Source organism: Mustela nigripes, chromosome 1 (assembly GCF_022355385.1).
Source record: "Mustela nigripes isolate SB6536 chromosome 1, MUSNIG.SB6536, whole genome shotgun sequence".
NCBI lineage: Eukaryota > Metazoa > Chordata > Mammalia > Carnivora > Mustelidae > Mustela > Mustela nigripes.
In genome coordinates this window covers 47857336-47874708 of record NC_081557.1, presented here as the reverse complement: position 1 = coordinate 47874708, position 17373 = coordinate 47857336, and the positions used below count along the sequence as shown (strand labels likewise).

General features: G+C 38.2%; 1 protein-coding gene across 7 annotated transcripts in view; it reads right to left on the bottom strand.

The window, feature by feature from the left end:
- Positions 1-17373, bottom strand: part of NUP98 (nucleoporin 98 and 96 precursor) — a 121404-nt gene that overhangs the window by 87684 nt on the left and 16347 nt on the right. For 5 of the 7 annotated variants that reach the window (XM_059409768.1, XM_059409808.1, XM_059409787.1 and 2 more), the window contains exons 2-8: positions 14139-14242; positions 12194-12295; positions 11908-12084; positions 10113-10252; positions 7565-7672; positions 5772-5952; positions 3808-3971 (exon numbers count right to left, since the gene is read on the bottom strand). In XM_059409768.1, the coding sequence (XP_059265751.1) occupies positions 3808-3971; positions 5772-5952; positions 7565-7672; positions 10113-10252; positions 11908-12084; positions 12194-12295; positions 14139-14214 (948 nt within the window). In that variant the 5' untranslated portion in view covers positions 14215-14242. Of the gene's footprint in view, positions 1-3807; positions 3972-5771; positions 5953-7564; positions 7673-10112; positions 10253-11907; positions 12085-12193; positions 12296-14138; positions 14243-16747; positions 16831-17373 lie in introns of all 7 variants that reach the window. The other 2 variants (XM_059409779.1, XM_059409799.1) reach the window with 2 other exon arrangements.

Sequence of the window (17373 nt, the reverse complement as noted above, 5' to 3'; positions counted from 1 at the left end):
AAGATTTTATTTATTTGGGACACCTGGGTGGCTCAGTGGGTTAAGCCGCTGCTTTCGGCTCAGGTCATGATCTCAGGGTACTGGGATCGAGTCCCACATCGGGTTCTCTGCTCAGCAGGGAGCCTGCTTCCTCCTCTCTCTCTCTGCCTGCCTCTCTGCCTACTTGTAATCTCTCTCTGTCAGATAAATAAATAAAATCTTTAAAAAAAAAAAAAGATTTTATTTATTTATTTGTCAGAGAAAGAGCGAGCGCACAAGCAAGGGGAGCAGCAGGCAAAGGGAGACGCAGGCTCCCCACTGAGCAAGGAGCCTGATGTGCGACTTGATCCCAGGGTCCTGGGATCATGACCTGAGCTGAAGGTAGATATTTAACCAACTAAGCCATCCAGGCATCCTAAGTCTTCTTAATTTGAGATGAGAAACTAACTTGTTTCAAATAAGCAAAGTTCACAATCACCCAATGTTTAAGAAGGTATTTTATTCATGCATTAGTTAACAACAACAACAAAAAAATACTGCACTAATGGACTATTATTGCTGAATTGAGAATTCAAGTGTTGGTTTTTTGGTTTGTTTTTAAAGATTTATTTGAGAGAGAGACAGACAGACAGAGCACAGCCCACATGGCAGGTAGGAAGGCAGTGATAAGAGGGAGAGGGAGAGACAATCTCCCGCAGACTCCCCACTTAGCATAAAATCTGATGTGGGGCTCAATCTGACGTACCTGAGATCACGACCTGAGCCCAAACCAAGAGTCAGATGCTTAACCAGGTGTCCCAAACACAGTGTTGTTTAAAACAGCTTTACTGAGACATAATTCATATACCATTAAATTTACCCACTTAAAGTTCATTATTCAGGTTTTCTTCCCTTCAGACTTAAGCAATTATCCCTACTCTCTAAATTTAGAACATTTTTCTCACTCCAAAAAAAAAAGCCCAGGCCAGTTAAGAATCACTCCCTATTCCTAGGTAATCAATCACTCATCTACTTTTTGTTTCCATGGATTTGTCCATTCTGAGTATATTGTTATGAATGGAATCCTATAAAATGTGGTCCTTTGTGAAAGGCTTAACTTGTTTAAATTTGCCATGTTTAAAAGGTCCAACCACACTGTAGCATTTATCATTCCATTTATGGCTGAACAATATTCCACTGTATGAATACACATTTTTTTAATTCATTCATCACTAATGGACAATTGAGATGTTTCTACATTCTGGCTATGTTATAATCATTTGTGTACAAAGTTTTGTGTTTTCATTTCTGCTGGTGAAATACCAAGGTATACAATTACTCAGTCAAATCGTAACTCTGTGTAACATTTTGAGGAAACACCAAACCATTTTCCAAAGTGGTTGCATTATTTCACATTCCTACCAGCAATGTATAAGGTTTCCAATTTCTCCAATTTTTTTTTAAACTTTTTTTTTTTTTTTTAGATTTTTTATTTATTTATCAGAGAGAGAGAGAGAGGACGAGAGCAAGCACAGGCAGACAGAATGGCAGGCAGAGGCAGAGGGAGAAGCAGGCTCCCTGCCGAGCAAGGAGCCGGATGCGGGACTCGATCCCAGGATGCTGGGATCATGACCTGAGCCGAAGGCAGCTGCTTAACCAACTGAGCCACCCAGGCGTCCCAAATTTCTCCAATTTTTGAAAATACTATGGTCTAGCTTTTTTATGCCTCCTTTCTGGATAGGAAGTAGTGTCTCACTGTGGTATTGACTTGCACATTCCTGGTAACTACCAGAGTTGAGTATTTCTTCATGTGCTCATTAGCCATTTGTTTTATCTTCTTTGAAGAAATACCTATTCAAGTCTTCGGCCCATTTTTAATTGGTTATTGTCTTACTGAATCATTAAAGTTACTTACATATTCTAAATCCAAATCCTTCATAAAATATATAACTTACAAGTATTTTCTATCATCTGTGGGTGTTCTTTTCTCTTTCTTGATGGTATTCCTTTGCCCCACAAGTTTTAATTTTGGTAAAAGTCCAGTCTATTTTTTTCTTTTGCTTTTGGTGTCACTTTTAAGAAACCATTATCTAACTCCTTTTCTTGTTAGAATATTATAGTTTCAGGGGTGCCTGGGTGGCTTGGTCATTAAGTGTCTGCCTTTGGCTCAGGTCATGATCCCAGGGTTCTGGGATCAAGCCCCAAGTTGGGCTCCCTGCTCTTCCAGAAGCCTGTTTCTCCCTCTTCTACTCCCCCTGCTTGGGTTTCCTCTTTTGCTGTCTGTCAAATAAGTAAACAGAATCTTAAAAAAAAAAAATTATAGCTTCAGCTATTTAAGTATTTGATCCACTTTGAGTTAATGTGTATAGCTGCTACAATAGTGGTAAGAAAGGGTTCAGTTGCTTTTTTTTTTTCCAACTGCATTTTTATGCATTGAAAAATCAACTGTCCTAGGGGCACTTGTGTGGCTCAGTCAGCTGAGTGTCCAAATGTTGATTTCAGCTCAGGATCAAGCCCCATGTTGGGCTCTGTGCTAAGCATGGAGTCTGCTTCTCCCCTTCCCTTTCCTCACCTCCCTCCCACTCATACATTCCCTTAAACAAATAAATAGTCCTAGCACCATCTGTTGAAAAGATTATTCTTTCCCCATCGAGAACTGTTTTGGTATTATTGTTGCAAATCAATTATCTATAAATTTGAGGGTTTATTTCTGGACTCTTAACTCTATTCCACTGATCTGTATGTCTAGCCTTCTGTTAGTACCACAATCTTGATTACTATTGCTTTATAGTAAACATTAAAATTGAGACATGAGTCTTCCAGCTTTCTTCTTTCTCAAGATTATTTTGGCTATTCTGGGTTCCTTTTTATTCTCTTTAGAATGTTTTTATCATGAAAGGGTGTCAAAACACTTTTTCTGTACCTACTGAGGCCATCATGAGGTTTTTGTTTTTTTCTGTTTCTTTTCTTTTATCCTTTTTTTTTTTAAGTGGGCTCCACATCCAGCCTTCCTTCCCCAGTGTGGGCTTGAACTCATTACCCTGAGATCAAGAACTAAGCTCAGATCAAGAGTCAGAACCTTAACCACCTGAGCCACCCAGGCATCCCTTTTTTATTTTTCTGGTTTATTAATTTTTCTATGCCTAACAAACATTCTGGGATGAATCCCTCATGGTCACAGTTATAATCCTTTTAATATGTTACTGAATTTTGTCTGCCAGTATTTTTAAGATTTTGTGGTCTGGCTGTAATTATTTTTTAATCAGGTAAAGTATCTTTAACTTAAAGTCCAGTTAAATACCAAGAATCCAAATCAATAAATCATACCTCTAATTAATCTTAATTTTACTCTTCCCTAAAAGAGTCCTCAGAAATAAAATGGCAATGATTCTAAGTACTTCCTTCCTCTTGCTTTTTTGCACAGAAGTACCAATTATCCAATAATGGCTCTGAGTTTTAATGCTCTCTTATTTCACGAATTACACATCTTTGCCTGACCCCACACTTAACAAGGTGAAAGAACACGCTCAAATATAGCCAGTGATTTATAAGTATTTTCTCTTCTTACTCTATAGAATGTGGACAGAACCAATGTCCTAAGGTGTAGCCTTCAGGATGGCCAATTCTAGCACATTAAGCAGCTCCTACTGAAATATCCTCAGAAAGAATAAGCAACTTGCTCAGAGTAGAGCTTGTACTAGAGTACAGGTTTTAATTATTTACATTTTGCCCTTTTCTTTACCATCAACCCTTAAGAACTAAGAACTTGTAGTCTGACATGATTAGAAGTCTCATTACTTAGCTATGTAAATGTAAGATGTGGAGGTAACTAAGGGCCTGGTTCCTTACCATGGTGTTGGTGCTCGGCTGTCCTAGTGTGCTGGTATTACCAAAGGAAAAGCCAGTGTTCTGAGTGGTTGTGGCCTGGCCAAATGGTTTGCTGAAGAGGCTGGTGGTCTGCTGATTCTGTTGTCCAAAGAGACCACCGGGATTTGCTCCAAATCCAGTGGTACCTTTCAGAAAAAAAAGAAAAAAAGGAAAGTAAAAATAAATGGAGGGAAAAAACACCCAAACCCTCAAACCTTACATTACTCAGTTACTGCAACAGCCTTATTACTCTTAAATACCTAAGTTACCCTACATTCATTCACGACCAAGAAGATAACCATTTCACTTCCCATCCTTTTTCACCTAACCTGGATTTGGTTCAGACTTTAATTCCTACAATAATATTCTGACCCCAACAACTCTTCTCCTCTTGTGAGTCCAAAACTTTCTATTCTACAAGATACCACACTACACTCAAAATCTGCACGTGTATTTCAACCCTGTCAGACTAAGTTTTTCTTGAGAACAGAGGCTTTCTCTTTATAATTCCCGCATAGGATACACTGTACTCAATCATGAATACATGGCTAAACTATATCACAAAACATAAGTACTGAAATGAATGTTAAATGCCACTTAAACGTGTATTTATCTGTGTATTTGTGGGTGTATAAATCTCTCTAAAAGGTCATGAAAAAGTCTAACTTAGAGCTTGTTTCTATGGAGGAAAAATGGAAGCTGGGGGAGGGAAAGAAGATTAACTTTGGTTACAGACTTTTTCGTGTCTCATGAACTTTTTATCATATATACGTATTACCTATACAGGAGTAGTATTTGTATTAAAGTAATTTAATCATCATCCTAGACGTTCCTCTTTCACATTTCACATCAAAGCAATCTATAGCAAACTCCATCAGTTCTACATACAAACTGGGCCTAAAATCTGACATTATTACCACCTCTATCTCCTTAACCAACCCACCATCATCTCCCATGTGAACAAAGCAACAACTTTCCTAAAGGATTTGTTTTCACCCTTGCCCCCTTACAATCTTTTTCTTTTTCTTGAGTTTTTGTAGTTTGATACACTATGTTACATTAGTTTCAGGTGTACAATGTAGTGATTCCACAAGTTCTAGGTTATGCTATGTTCATAAATGCAGTTACCACAATCTATTCTTAACAGAACAGTCTTCAGATGATCCTTCGCTCATAATCACATGACTTCTTTTTCTACAGCCTCTAATGGCTTCCCAACTCAAATAAAAATTCAGATCTTGACCCTGGCCCACAAAGTTCTATAAAATATAGTCCTTATATCCCTCAATACTTCCCCTTGGTCCTTATCTCTTTGGAAAAAAACTCAAGGTTTTCAGATTTATAGCTTCTCTGGCTGTAATATTCTTCCCCCAAAATTTATACAGCTTTATTCTCTGCCTTCTTCAGAGAAGTCACTGTTCAAATGCTACCTTATCGAAGTGAGGCCCCTTTTTTTATTTTTCTAATTTTTTTTTATTTTTACTTTTTTAAGAGACGGGGTCTCGCTATGTTGCCCAGGCTGGAGTGCAGTGGCTATTCACAGGCGCGATCCCACTACTGATCAGCATGGGAGTTTTGACCTGCTCCGTTTCCGACCTGGGCCGGTGCTCCCGGGAGGTCACCATATTGATGCCGAACTTAGTGCGGACACCCGATCGGCATAGCGCACTACAGCCCAGAACTCCTGAGCTCAAGCGATCCTCCTGCCTCAGCCTCCCGAGTAGCTGGGACTACAGGCGCGCGCCACCGCGCTGGCCAAAGTGAGGCTCTTTTTAACTATCTTCATTTAAAACTCTATTTCTCTCCATCCCCACATATATATCAGATACTCTATTCCTCCAACATCCCTGAATTTTTTTTCTCCACAGCATTTACCACAAAATGACAATTATGGTTTAGTTATCTGTCCCTCCTCAATATGGCTCAATATGGTGCCAAGTGCTTACTAGTTCCAAAGGCTGTTTTGTTCTGACCATATGCAAAGCCTGAATTAGTGGTAGAGGAGCTGAAGAGTCCTGTCGCACTGGAGGTGGCTGGAGAAGACCCAAACAAGCCAGCTGTGGTACCTGCTCCCACTTGGTTCTGCGGGCCTTTCCGGTTGGCCTGATAATCCTCTAAACGAAGTTCCTAGAGGAAGCAAAAGCGTATTTCCTTTCTTAACATGCAGCCAAAAAAATTATTTAGGAAACTAAATACTTAAATTTAGAATTCAATTTCCATGTTCACATAGGAACCATGACTAAAAAACAGAAAATTATAGAACATTAACTTAATACCATTACAGAAAAACACTTACAACAGTGTAGAGTAGACATTAAGATCCATACCATAATCACTAACACCACAGGCCAAAGGACCAACCATATCTTAATTTTAATTTTCTTTTCTAAAGAACAGTACTTCCTTTTAGTAAAATGCTATGTAATAATTTTATCTACTCCCACCCCAAACATAAAAATTAGCTGAAAAGATGAAGGATGCTGGGATAGGGTGAGGGGCCTCAGAAAACTAGGGGAAGAAGGGATGAAGTTTAACATTAACAGTTTTGCCTCACAAGTCAGGGTGTTTCTGTACACTCCAATAAAGCAAGTATAATTTGGGATACAGAGGAAGCAACAGCTACAATCAGAGTCAATACTCAAAATACATAACACACAATCACACAGCAGTTAAGAATGAACAAACTGTAACTTCATGCAATACCATGGATAATCCCACAAAGTGGAAAAACAGACTTAAAAGTATGTAATGTAAGATTTCATCTATATAAAATTTGAAATGAGGAAAACATGGGCAGTCATGATAGTAGTTACCCTTTGCAAGGGGGGAGAAATCATCACTAGGGAGTCAGAGCATGGGGGACATCAGGAATGCTGGTAATGCACTGTGACTTGATGTGGATCCTGGTTACATGGGTATATTCACTTGGTGAAAACTTACCGTATGGTACACTTATGACTTTCCATGAGTTTATTAAAAACATGCGTATCCATGTATACGCACACTGCCCAAGTAATGTGAGCAACATAAAATCACAAGACTATTTAGTAGAACTACACCAGTATATTCAAGCTGCATATTGCCCTGCCTAAAACAAGATGTTTATAATTACTACATTAATTTAAAAAAATAATTGGAGGGGCACCTTGGTGGCTCAGTCGGTTAGGCATCTGCCTTTGGCTCGAGTCATGACCTCAGTGTCCTGGAACTGAGTCCTACATGTTTCCTGTTCATCCAGGAGTCTGCTTCTCCCTCTCTCCCTGCCCCTCCCCTTTCCCTGCCCACTTGTGTTTGCATGCTTGCTCTCTCAAATACATAAATAAAATTTTTTAAAACATGTGACTTATTCACTGTCAGGGTTATGAGTTAAAGCCCCACACTGGGCACAGAGCCGACTTAAAATTTAAAACATATGTGTGGGGCACCTGGGTGGCTCAGTGGGTTAAGCCTCTGCCTTTGGCTCAGGTCCTAGGGTCCTGGGATCGAGCCCCACATCCGGCTTTCTGCTCAGCGGAGAGCCTGCTTCCCCCTCTCATTCTGCCTGCCTCTCTGCCTACTTGTGATCGCTCCCCGTTAAATAAATAAATAAAATCTTTAAAAAAAAATATGTGTGTTAAGTTTTTTACAGAAACCCAGTGTGAGCTACTTGATCCTAAAAAAAAAATCAAAACATTTTTAAAACCTACTTTCCAATAGAATCAAAAGGTTAGGCTGATATTCTGTATTGCATTTTACTGACCTCTAGTGACTTGCTTTCGTATTCTTTCATAGCAGTAATACACTGGTGCTTGGTACTGATGTTAGTGCTAACTCCAGCTTTAACCATAGTATCTGTACCAGTTGGAGGCTGCAAAGGAAGATAAAGGCAAATTTGAAAGTCTGAAGCAAATATTTAAGTCCAAACTCTAAATCCCTACTCTCACATACATAATTCTTCAATCACTAAACTCTATAATAACTAGTCCTGTAGGTCTTCTGCTAAATGAGATAGTTTCAAGGGTGCTTAATATACTGCATTTCTGATCTCCCCCTGCTTACGTCAAAGTTATCTAAATAAATCAATGTCAGTAATAGTTATAACAGTTATTAAGCCCCTAACCAAGCCATCTAATTATCTACTAAAATACACTTAAGGAGAAGCTGGGTGGCTCAGTCAGTTAAGTGTCTGCCTTTGGCTCAGGTCATGATCTCAGGGTTCTGGGGCTGAGCCCCATACTGGGTTGCCTACTCAGCGGGGTCTGCTTCTCCCTCTCCCTCTGCCTCTCCCCCAATTTGTGCACAAATGCTCGCTCTCAAATAAAAATTGTTAAAATAAGTAACGGGCACCTGGGTGGCTCAGTCAGTTGGGCATCTACCTTTGGCTCAGGACATGATCCCAAGGTCCTAGGATAGAGCCCTGCATTGGCTCCCTGCTCAGCAGGAAGTTTGTTTCTCCCTCTCCCTCTGCCCCCCCCCCCACTCATGCTTTCTCTAATAAATAAAATCTTTAAAAAATATATACAGTTAAGATTACATGCATAAGAAAAACTATCCAATTTACCCAACATGTACATTTAAACTTGTATTTCTCAGTCCTATCTCCTACTCTGCTCTGAAATGTTTACTTTATTTATTTAATTTTTTTGAAGTGTCTTCTTTATAACTTGTTGCAATTAAGAAATACAGAAGAGGGATGTCTGGGTGGCTCAGTTGGTTAAGCAGCTGCCTTCAGCTCAGGTCATGATCCCAGCATCCTGGGATCAAGTCCCACATAGGGCTCCTTGCTTGGCTGAGAGGCAGAGGCCTCTTGGCCTCCCTCCCTCTGCCTCTGCCTGCCACTCTGTCTGCCTGTGCTCATTCTCGCTCCTCGCTCTCTGACAAATAAATAAATAAAATCTTTAAAAAAAAAAGGAAAGAAATACAGAAGACTGGCTTTTCCCCTACAACTAACTAAAGATTTGTACATGTATTTGTAGATGTATGTAACCAAAGACTTCCACACGTATTGTCAGTTTTCTCAATTACTATACTTTTTAATAGAGAACACACAGTATTTTCACTATTATTTATATTTAATTTTTTATCAATTTAGGGTTCTAAATTCAGTATGTTTCTAAATTCTAAAGTTCAGTTTTGAGGCGGCTGGGTGGCTCAACTGGTTAAGCATCTGCCTTTGGCTCAAGTCATGATCTGTGAGCCCTAGGATCGAGCCCCACTTCGGGCTCCTGGCTCAGTGGGGAGTCTGCTTCTCGCTCTCTCTCTCTGCTCCTCCACCGTGCTCTGTCCCTGTATCTCAAATAAATAAAATCTTAAAAATAAAGTTCAGTTTCTAAATTATGAATTCGCCACCTTGCCTAAGAACTTCTTCATTTCCTAGAGTAAATTTTAACAAGAAGTTAAGCCAAGACCTATTTGTGCCAGATTTTATTTGGGTTAATTGCCCTCTGGCCTATCCTAAATATCTCCCAACCAATCACATCAAGAAGTATCTTCTATCAAGTAGTATTCCATACATTTTCATTAACAAATCTTCCATTCTAACCTTCTACCACATTCTTTCATAACAGTCGAAGAAAACATCAAACTCTACTGCCCTATTCTGCCATTTCATCAACAGGTTTTATTTTTCACTGGCACATGGAATACTGATGCGTTATTCCCTGAATCTCCTTAAGAGGCCCTATTCTTTTTTAAGACTACTGATTTTTTAAAATTTAAATTCAATTAATTAACATTGTGTATTACTGGTTTCAGAGAAAGAGTTCAGTGATTCATCAGTCTTATATAATACCCAGCTCATTACATCATGTGCTCTCCCTACTGATCATCATCCAGTTACCCCATCCTCCCACCCCCAACCCCTCCAGCAACCCTGTTTGTTTCCTATGATTAAGAGTCTCTTACCATTTGTCTCCCTCTCTGATTTTGTCTTAAAAGAGGCCCTATTTTCAATAATTTCTTTAAGTTTGCCCCTCATTCCTTTATGTATACAAGGAATGATGATTATTCAGAGCCAAGTCATGAATGCAGTAAATACAAGCTCAAGCTCATACTACCTATTGTAATCAACCTTGTGAATATGAATTTGATTGGGTTGAGCACGATTCAAATACACATATTCAAGATTAATATTTCATGACTTTTCATACCTACTATACAAATATTTAGAGATTTTGTTCTTAACACTTTCAGGAAGAGTGAGACTAAAAACTATGCATAAGTGGAAAATGGAGAAATTTTATTTCATCCTTCAAAGAGATATACAAACAGAAGAGTAATATCCACAAAGACTAGAAGAAAATACTTACATTAAACTTAATAGTGGTCCCAGTAGGAGCAGCTGTAAAACTACTTGGCCCAAAGAGGGAGCCAGATGTGCTACCAAAAGGATTAGAGGTTGTATTTGTAGTACCAAAGAGTCCCCCACTGCTAGTACTTGTTCCAAAATCTGTAAATTAGAAAGAAAAATGAGATGGCACCAGTTAAGAGTCTAAGAATCTGTAAGATATCTTTAAACTGGGCTGTGGTGCCACAGCAGCATTACTTTCACATTCTCAAATTCTCTCTTTCAAATCTCCCTAGCAAGTACCTTCAAACATGTTTCATACAGACACATACATAATTCTAGGCTTCCAACTCTGAAGTGAAATAAAATCTGAATCCCTTTGTCAGCTAAGTGTCTATAAAGTTCTTGTTGGGTAAAGTTGGAAGACAAGTGAAAAGAAATGGTACTCTATTTCATCATAAATTTTATCTCATTTCTCCTTTTTTGATAAGACTACATGCTGAATGAACTTGTCTTTCTGAAAACATCACAACAGACTTCAACAGGGGTCACTGTATATTTTATTTACATACATTAATACAAACACCTAAACAAAACCAAGAAGTTCAAAACACACAAATGATCCTATTAGGGTAACCAGATTATCATTAAATTTTGCGCAGTAAAATTATATGGAAAAATTAGTAGGCATGTTGATTATTTCTTAGAATAAATTCTGATTGCCTTACTTTTCCAAAAAGCTGAATTTCAAAAAATAACACAAAGTGAATTTAAGTCTTATCTAAGGAATATATTTTTCAAAGAGAGATATTACTTCTCAAGAAGTTATACATAAGGTGCAGAAATGTCAGTAAGCAGTAACGCTATCTGCCAGTATTTAATAGTAAGTTATATCTTAATCACCAATTTAAGAGGAGTCTGATTTCATACTGGCAACTGCTATTTCTTTTCTAAAAACATGTCCTAATGTATGGCTTCAAGTAAACAGTCACATCTCTTTTGAATTAGCAAGTTAGACTGCATTTTACATTATCATGGTTAAATATTTCAATACCCCACAACTTTCCCTCTGTGAAACAGTGCTAGTTGGCTAACATTCATTCTGCTATACTTTTGCACTGGGAATGCATCAACTCACAGGGAACACCTGTTCAACTAGTAGTGCTTACCTCAAAGTACTGTGTGAATTATCCCTAGGCCACATTTAGAATTGAAGCAATCAATTAAAAACATCTGCTATCTGGGTAGCTCAGTCGGTTAAGTGTCCGACTCTTGACTTTAGCTCAGGTCTTGATCTCAGGGTTGTGAGTTCAAGCCCCATGCTGGACTCCATGAGCCTAATTAAACAAAATATCTGCCATGGATGAGGAATGGAAGAGCAACCATGTCACATCTAGTATGTTATTCCTGCTTTAGTCTCTAATACCCAATGTGAAAAAGGCAAGAAGAAGGTGTCCCTGCAGTACAATATGGAGGAATATGTGCATTCATCCTTGAATTTCTCCTGTCTTAACATCTATGACATTGCTCTGGCCTGGCTTTTCATCCACTCTCTGGTCATTCTATGTCAGGAGACTCTTCCTCTAAATATCCCTTGAATACTAGTGCTTCTTAGATTTTCAATCTTGGAGCAATGTAGCCCCCTCCTTTCCAGCCTATTAAACTTTTCAATACATTCTGAGGTTTTCCTCTCCCCAATGTTTTTGCTACCTGGTGGAGAAAGGGGGTAAATGAACACAGGGAAAAGAAAAAGAGGGAGTATATTCAATAAGCAAATCAAATTATTAGATGCAAAAGTCCAACGATGTCCTACTTACTTCCAAAGCCAGTTGGTTTATTTTGCGCAAAGGCATTGTTCTGGGATGAGAAGAGACTGGTCCCTGTACCTGCAGTTCCAAACAAGCTATTTGATGTTCCTGTTGATGTGCCAAACCCAAAGCCAGTGCTTGTGGAGGTAGCTGGCTGACTAAATGAATTAGTACCAAATAATCCTCCTGGAGAGATGGAGAGGAAAAAAATTGTTAAATACATGGACTGGAACCACTAAATGAAGTCCTATACCAGCTAAGAATAAACCAACCATATTCCAAGTAAAATCCCTACCTGGTTTGGTCTGTGAATTTCCAAAGAGGCCTCCAGTATTGTTGCTAGAACCAAATGCAGATGTTCCAAATGCTCCTCCACTAGTAGTGCCAAAGCCAGTGTCTGAAAAAGGAAAATCTAGAGTCAAAATAAAATCTAAATCAGGTGACCACTGGAAAGGATCTTAGTATTTCTTTATATTCTGTGTTTGAACAGGATAACTGGTCTAAACTGAAAATTATTTTTTCAAAGTTCCATCAGACTACAAATTACAGTTAAAATTAAGCCAATTAAGCCAAAACGATAAACATTTTATTCATTGTTCCAGGAGAAAAAAAAAGTGAAGAGGTGTGACTTTTCAATAAAGTTATAGATGTCAACGGGTTAAAAAAAAAGAGTGTGAAGGTAAGTAATGATCTCGAGCTACAGACAAAAGCAAAGTCATCAAACTCAAAGTGTTAAACTCTCTAGACATTATATATTCCAGAGTCTCTGAGATGAATGATCCTTACTTAGGAAAGTGCATGAGAAAGACCTGGAAAGGTTTTTCAGAATACACATGTTCAAGTTCCAACCAAGATTCTAATTCCATAGTTCAATGACAGGAAATACATTCTTTGAAAACAACAAAACAAAACAAAACAAAATAAAAGGGGACCCTGGGTGGCTCAGTCCCTTAAGCATCTGGCTTCAGCTCAGGTCATGATCTCAGAGTCCTGGGATTGAGCTTCTTGTTGGACTCCCTGTTCAGTGGGGAGTCTGCTTTTCCATCTCCCCTCTGCTCCTACCCCACCCCTTGTGCCTTCTCTCTAATAAAATCTTGAAAAGGAAAAAAAAAAAAAAAGATTCTCTCTCTGCCCCTCCCCCAACTCCCCCCAGGCTCATGCACAGGCTTAAAATATATATATATATATATATATGTATATATATACATATATATATGTATGTATGTAACATATATATATATATCAAGTACCTTCTGTGAATGATAAAAAAATCATGAAAACTCCAAACTTATTTCTATTTCTTATAAAATTCTAACAAGATCTTATCCAGTTATTTATCAAAGAGATTTTGTTATAAGACCAAAGTATGAATAAAATCCCTACCTAAACTATCAGAATGATTTTTTTCTTTTTAAAAATTTATTCAAGTATAATTAACAGTGTTATATTGTTTCAGAGTTTCATTAGTTTCAGAATCTGTATTTAAGACTGTGTTTCTTCATATCTTTTTTCTTTGTTCATTTGTTTTCTTTCTGAATTCCACATATGAGTATAGGCCTTTCTCTCACTTATTTCACTTAGGATTATACCCTTTAGATCCATCCAGGTTGATACAAATGTTAAGAGCTCAGTCTTGGGGCATCTGGGTGGCTCAGTGGGTTAAGGCCTCTGCCTTCCACTCAGGTCATGATCTCAGGGTCCTGGGACTGAGCCCTGCATCGGGCTCTCTGCTCAGTGGGGAGCCTGCTTCCTCCTCTCTCTCTCTCTCTGCCTGCCTCTTTGCCTACTTGTGATCTGTCAAATAAATAAATAAAATCTTAAAAAAAAAAATCTCAGTCTTTATGATTAATATTCCACTGTATATATCCACATATTTATCCATTCATCAATCCATGGACACTTGGGTTGTTCCCATACCTTACCAATAATGCTGCAATAAACATAGGGGTGCACATTTCTTTTTGAATTAATATTTTGGTTTTCTTTGGGTAAATACCCAGTAGCGGAATTACTAGATTGTATGCTGATTCTATTTTTAATTTTCTGAGGAACCTCCACACTATTTTCCACAGTGGCTGTACCAGTTTGCATTTCCACCAACAGCGGGCAAGGAAGGGTTCCTTTTGCTCCACACCCTCGCCAGCACTTGTTATTTCCTGTGTTTTTTATTTCAGCCACCAGAATGGATTTGTTCTTAGTAAGAATAGCTTAAGTTTCTCCCCTTGTTTTGTAAGACTTACTCTGCCCAAATGTTGAAGTTGTGCCAAAGCCACCAGTGCCACCCCCAAAGGGTGTTCCAAATGACTTATTAAACATCTTCAAAATGAGTCTTTGCTTCAGCAAGCTGAAAAGAAGAAAAAATGATCACCTTTTAAGGACCACAGAATACAAACTAATTCTTTCAGAAAATGTCACTGTACAAGTTTAGTCCCATCCAAACTACAGCATAATGTTCACTCTCATTCAATATCCTAAAACTCTATATAATAAAAGGCCTTCTAAAATTGAGCTGAATTACTGGTACCATAATTTAAGGTTAAACTTCAGATCTCACCAACAATTATCCCTTTAAAACAATGTTTTTGGTTTTTTTAACTTTTTTAAGTTCCCTTCTAATGAAGATTTTGGGTCCACTATGCCAGACCTAGGAGGTTATCCACAATACTGATTAAAAATTATAATGATATTCTGCTATCACAACCACCTGAGAAGGTAAAATTGTTGTCAGGCTGTTTTTGCATAAAAAGTTTTTCTGCCCTATTTGGGGGAGAGGGTATATAAAATGCTATAATGGTAAATGTTCTTTAAACTACGTATGTCCCTCCTCCCATCTCCAAATTCGAGATTCTAGTGCCCTGACACTCTCTTTGAAATAACTTCTTAAGACCTTTCTTTATGGTCTCCTACTTACCTATCTTTGTCTGGGAACATTACAGAAAATCTTTGGTGAAAATCCCCCAACTCACACGAATAACAAATCATACATTATATGTTAACTTAAAAAAAGTCAACACTGTCCCTGATAAATTTTCCTTAAACTTAAGGTTATCTACTACCTCTTATCAGCCAGCAGACAAGAAAATACTTAGTAAACGTTGTACTTTTAATATAAAAATCTCAGAAAATAGCCAATTATGCTTATCTGGATTTTGTAACAGGATGATTTTTCCATTATTTAAACATGATGGAACAGTTTTTTTCTTCTAGTAATATCATACCCCATTCATATAATAGAATTAAACACTTAGAGGTGCTCCCCACAATATTAGTTACCCTTTAGTACTTTCAGTAATTCTAATAACCAAAACATTTTGTGCAACATTGGAAAAGATGAAGCTGTTCCTAAATACATTCTGCCCACTCAACTCCCCTAGGAAAAAACTCCAACACTTAGTTCTTTATCCCAACATCTGGGAATTTACTAATTCCAATTAAACAAAGCTCACTGAAACCAGTAGTTCAAGAGAGCCACATCAGAATTAGTTAGCAAGCTTTTCAAAATAACCACCCCTCCCCCAGGCCCCATTCTAGAGATGAGGACCAAATTAATTAATGTCCAGGGTTGGGATGTAGACATTTGTATTTTGAAAGGCTCTTCAAGTTACTCTACTGCACTCTCTTGGAACCAGAGGCTATATTTCACATAATCATCATTTCTCTTTTAGTAATGAGATTTGCTTGGAGTTTCCTGCCTTCTCAACTTAACAGGTGTCACACAGTACAGAATGAGCCTTTCCCCTATTAAATGTCAACTTTTCTTTCCAGGGAAAATATTCTTGGAAGTACTTAGCAGAAGTCTAGACCTCTATGGTCTTCCTATGTATTTGTTTTTCAACCGTTCATTTGGAATTGACAGTTGTGCTAGGGGTCAGATGTCTCGAAAATTTCATTTTGACTGCAATCTCTCATACTGCTGTCTTGAGTAACAGCCCTATCACATCCACTTCACTCTCTGTTGATTACATTTTTTGACCCATCATCAGCACAGCAGAAACTGTAAGGAGTAACAGTTATTACACTAAATTTGCCATCCATTTTCTTATTCATCCCCACAACCAGCAATCTGTTCATGTATATCTGACATCTATACAGCAGATGTGTCAGGATTCAGAAGCTAAGTAATAGTTTTTTCTCTGTGACATTCACCCTTATATTAAAGGTTTTAGTGTTAATTTGGGAACTAGGTTCTACAGGCCAAATCCATAGCTCCTAACAATCAAAATTTGCTTTTTAAAATTCTTAGCCTAACAGGGGCGCTTGGGTGGCACAGTCAATTGAGCATCCAACTCTCTCAGGTCATGATCTCATGAGTCATGAGACTGAACCCACGCTGGGCTCCCCAGTCAGCGGGGAGTCAGCCTGAGATTCTCTCTTTCCTTCTCCCTCTGCCCCTTCCAATACTCCCTCTAGGGCACACACTAAGATACATAAATAAATCTTATTTTTAAAAAACCTTATCCTGGAGCGCCTGGGTGGAGCACTTGGTTAAGTGTCTCTTGATTTCGGCTCAGGTTATGATTCAGAATCATGAAGTCAAGCCCCTCTTTGGGCTCTGTGCTCATCTCACAGTCTGCTTATCCCTCTCCCTCTGATCCTCCCCTGCTCATGCTCTCTTATTCACTCTCTCAAATTAAGAAAATTTTAAAAAACATAAATTTAAAAATCTTATCCTAACATAAAAACCTAACATCACATATATTTCATAAGGGATTTTAAATAGTAATAAAATATCCTAGGAAACACCTAAAGGTTTATAAGCTTTTATACATTATCTCAACAATCCTAAAATTATGTTATTATGCATCACTATCTGTACTTTAAGGATGAGAAAAGAGGATCGAGTGTTTACCTAGCCTCCCAAGATCAAAGAAGTAGTAAGTGGTAGAGCCCCAGTTTAATCTATCTTCTGACTTCCCATGGACACCCTCAAGCCTAGGAGGGAACATACAAAGCAACAAAGAACATGTTCAGTATTAAAGAAATTCATTGCATCTGTTCCAGATCTAAGCACAAGGGACAACGCGGGGACCAAATCCAATTTGGACTCTTGGGAAAAAAAGGTTCTCACTCAAGTTCAGCCTGTCTTTTTGGGGTTCTGGCCATGATGGGCTTGCTCAGTCTCAAGCCTGAGCATACTGGTATTTAAGTGTTTTTTGTTTTTGTTTTTTTTAATTATCACCATGGAAACAAACCAAGATTTTGGAAACAGCTTCATGATTTTTATCGTAATTGCTAGAAACTGAAGAATGGCTAATGCAGTTAACCCTTTGCCCTTTAAACAAATCATTTTCTTGACTATGCTATGAAATGCCAGTGACTCAATGAAAGATGTCCCATTCTTCACACTTTCCCCTTCTAAACCCACTAATTCATTCTTTAAAACTTAGCCCAGGGGATGCCTGGATGGCTCAGTTGGTTGAGCATCCATCTCTTGGCTTCGGTTCAGGTCCTAATCTCAAGCTCCACACTCAGAGC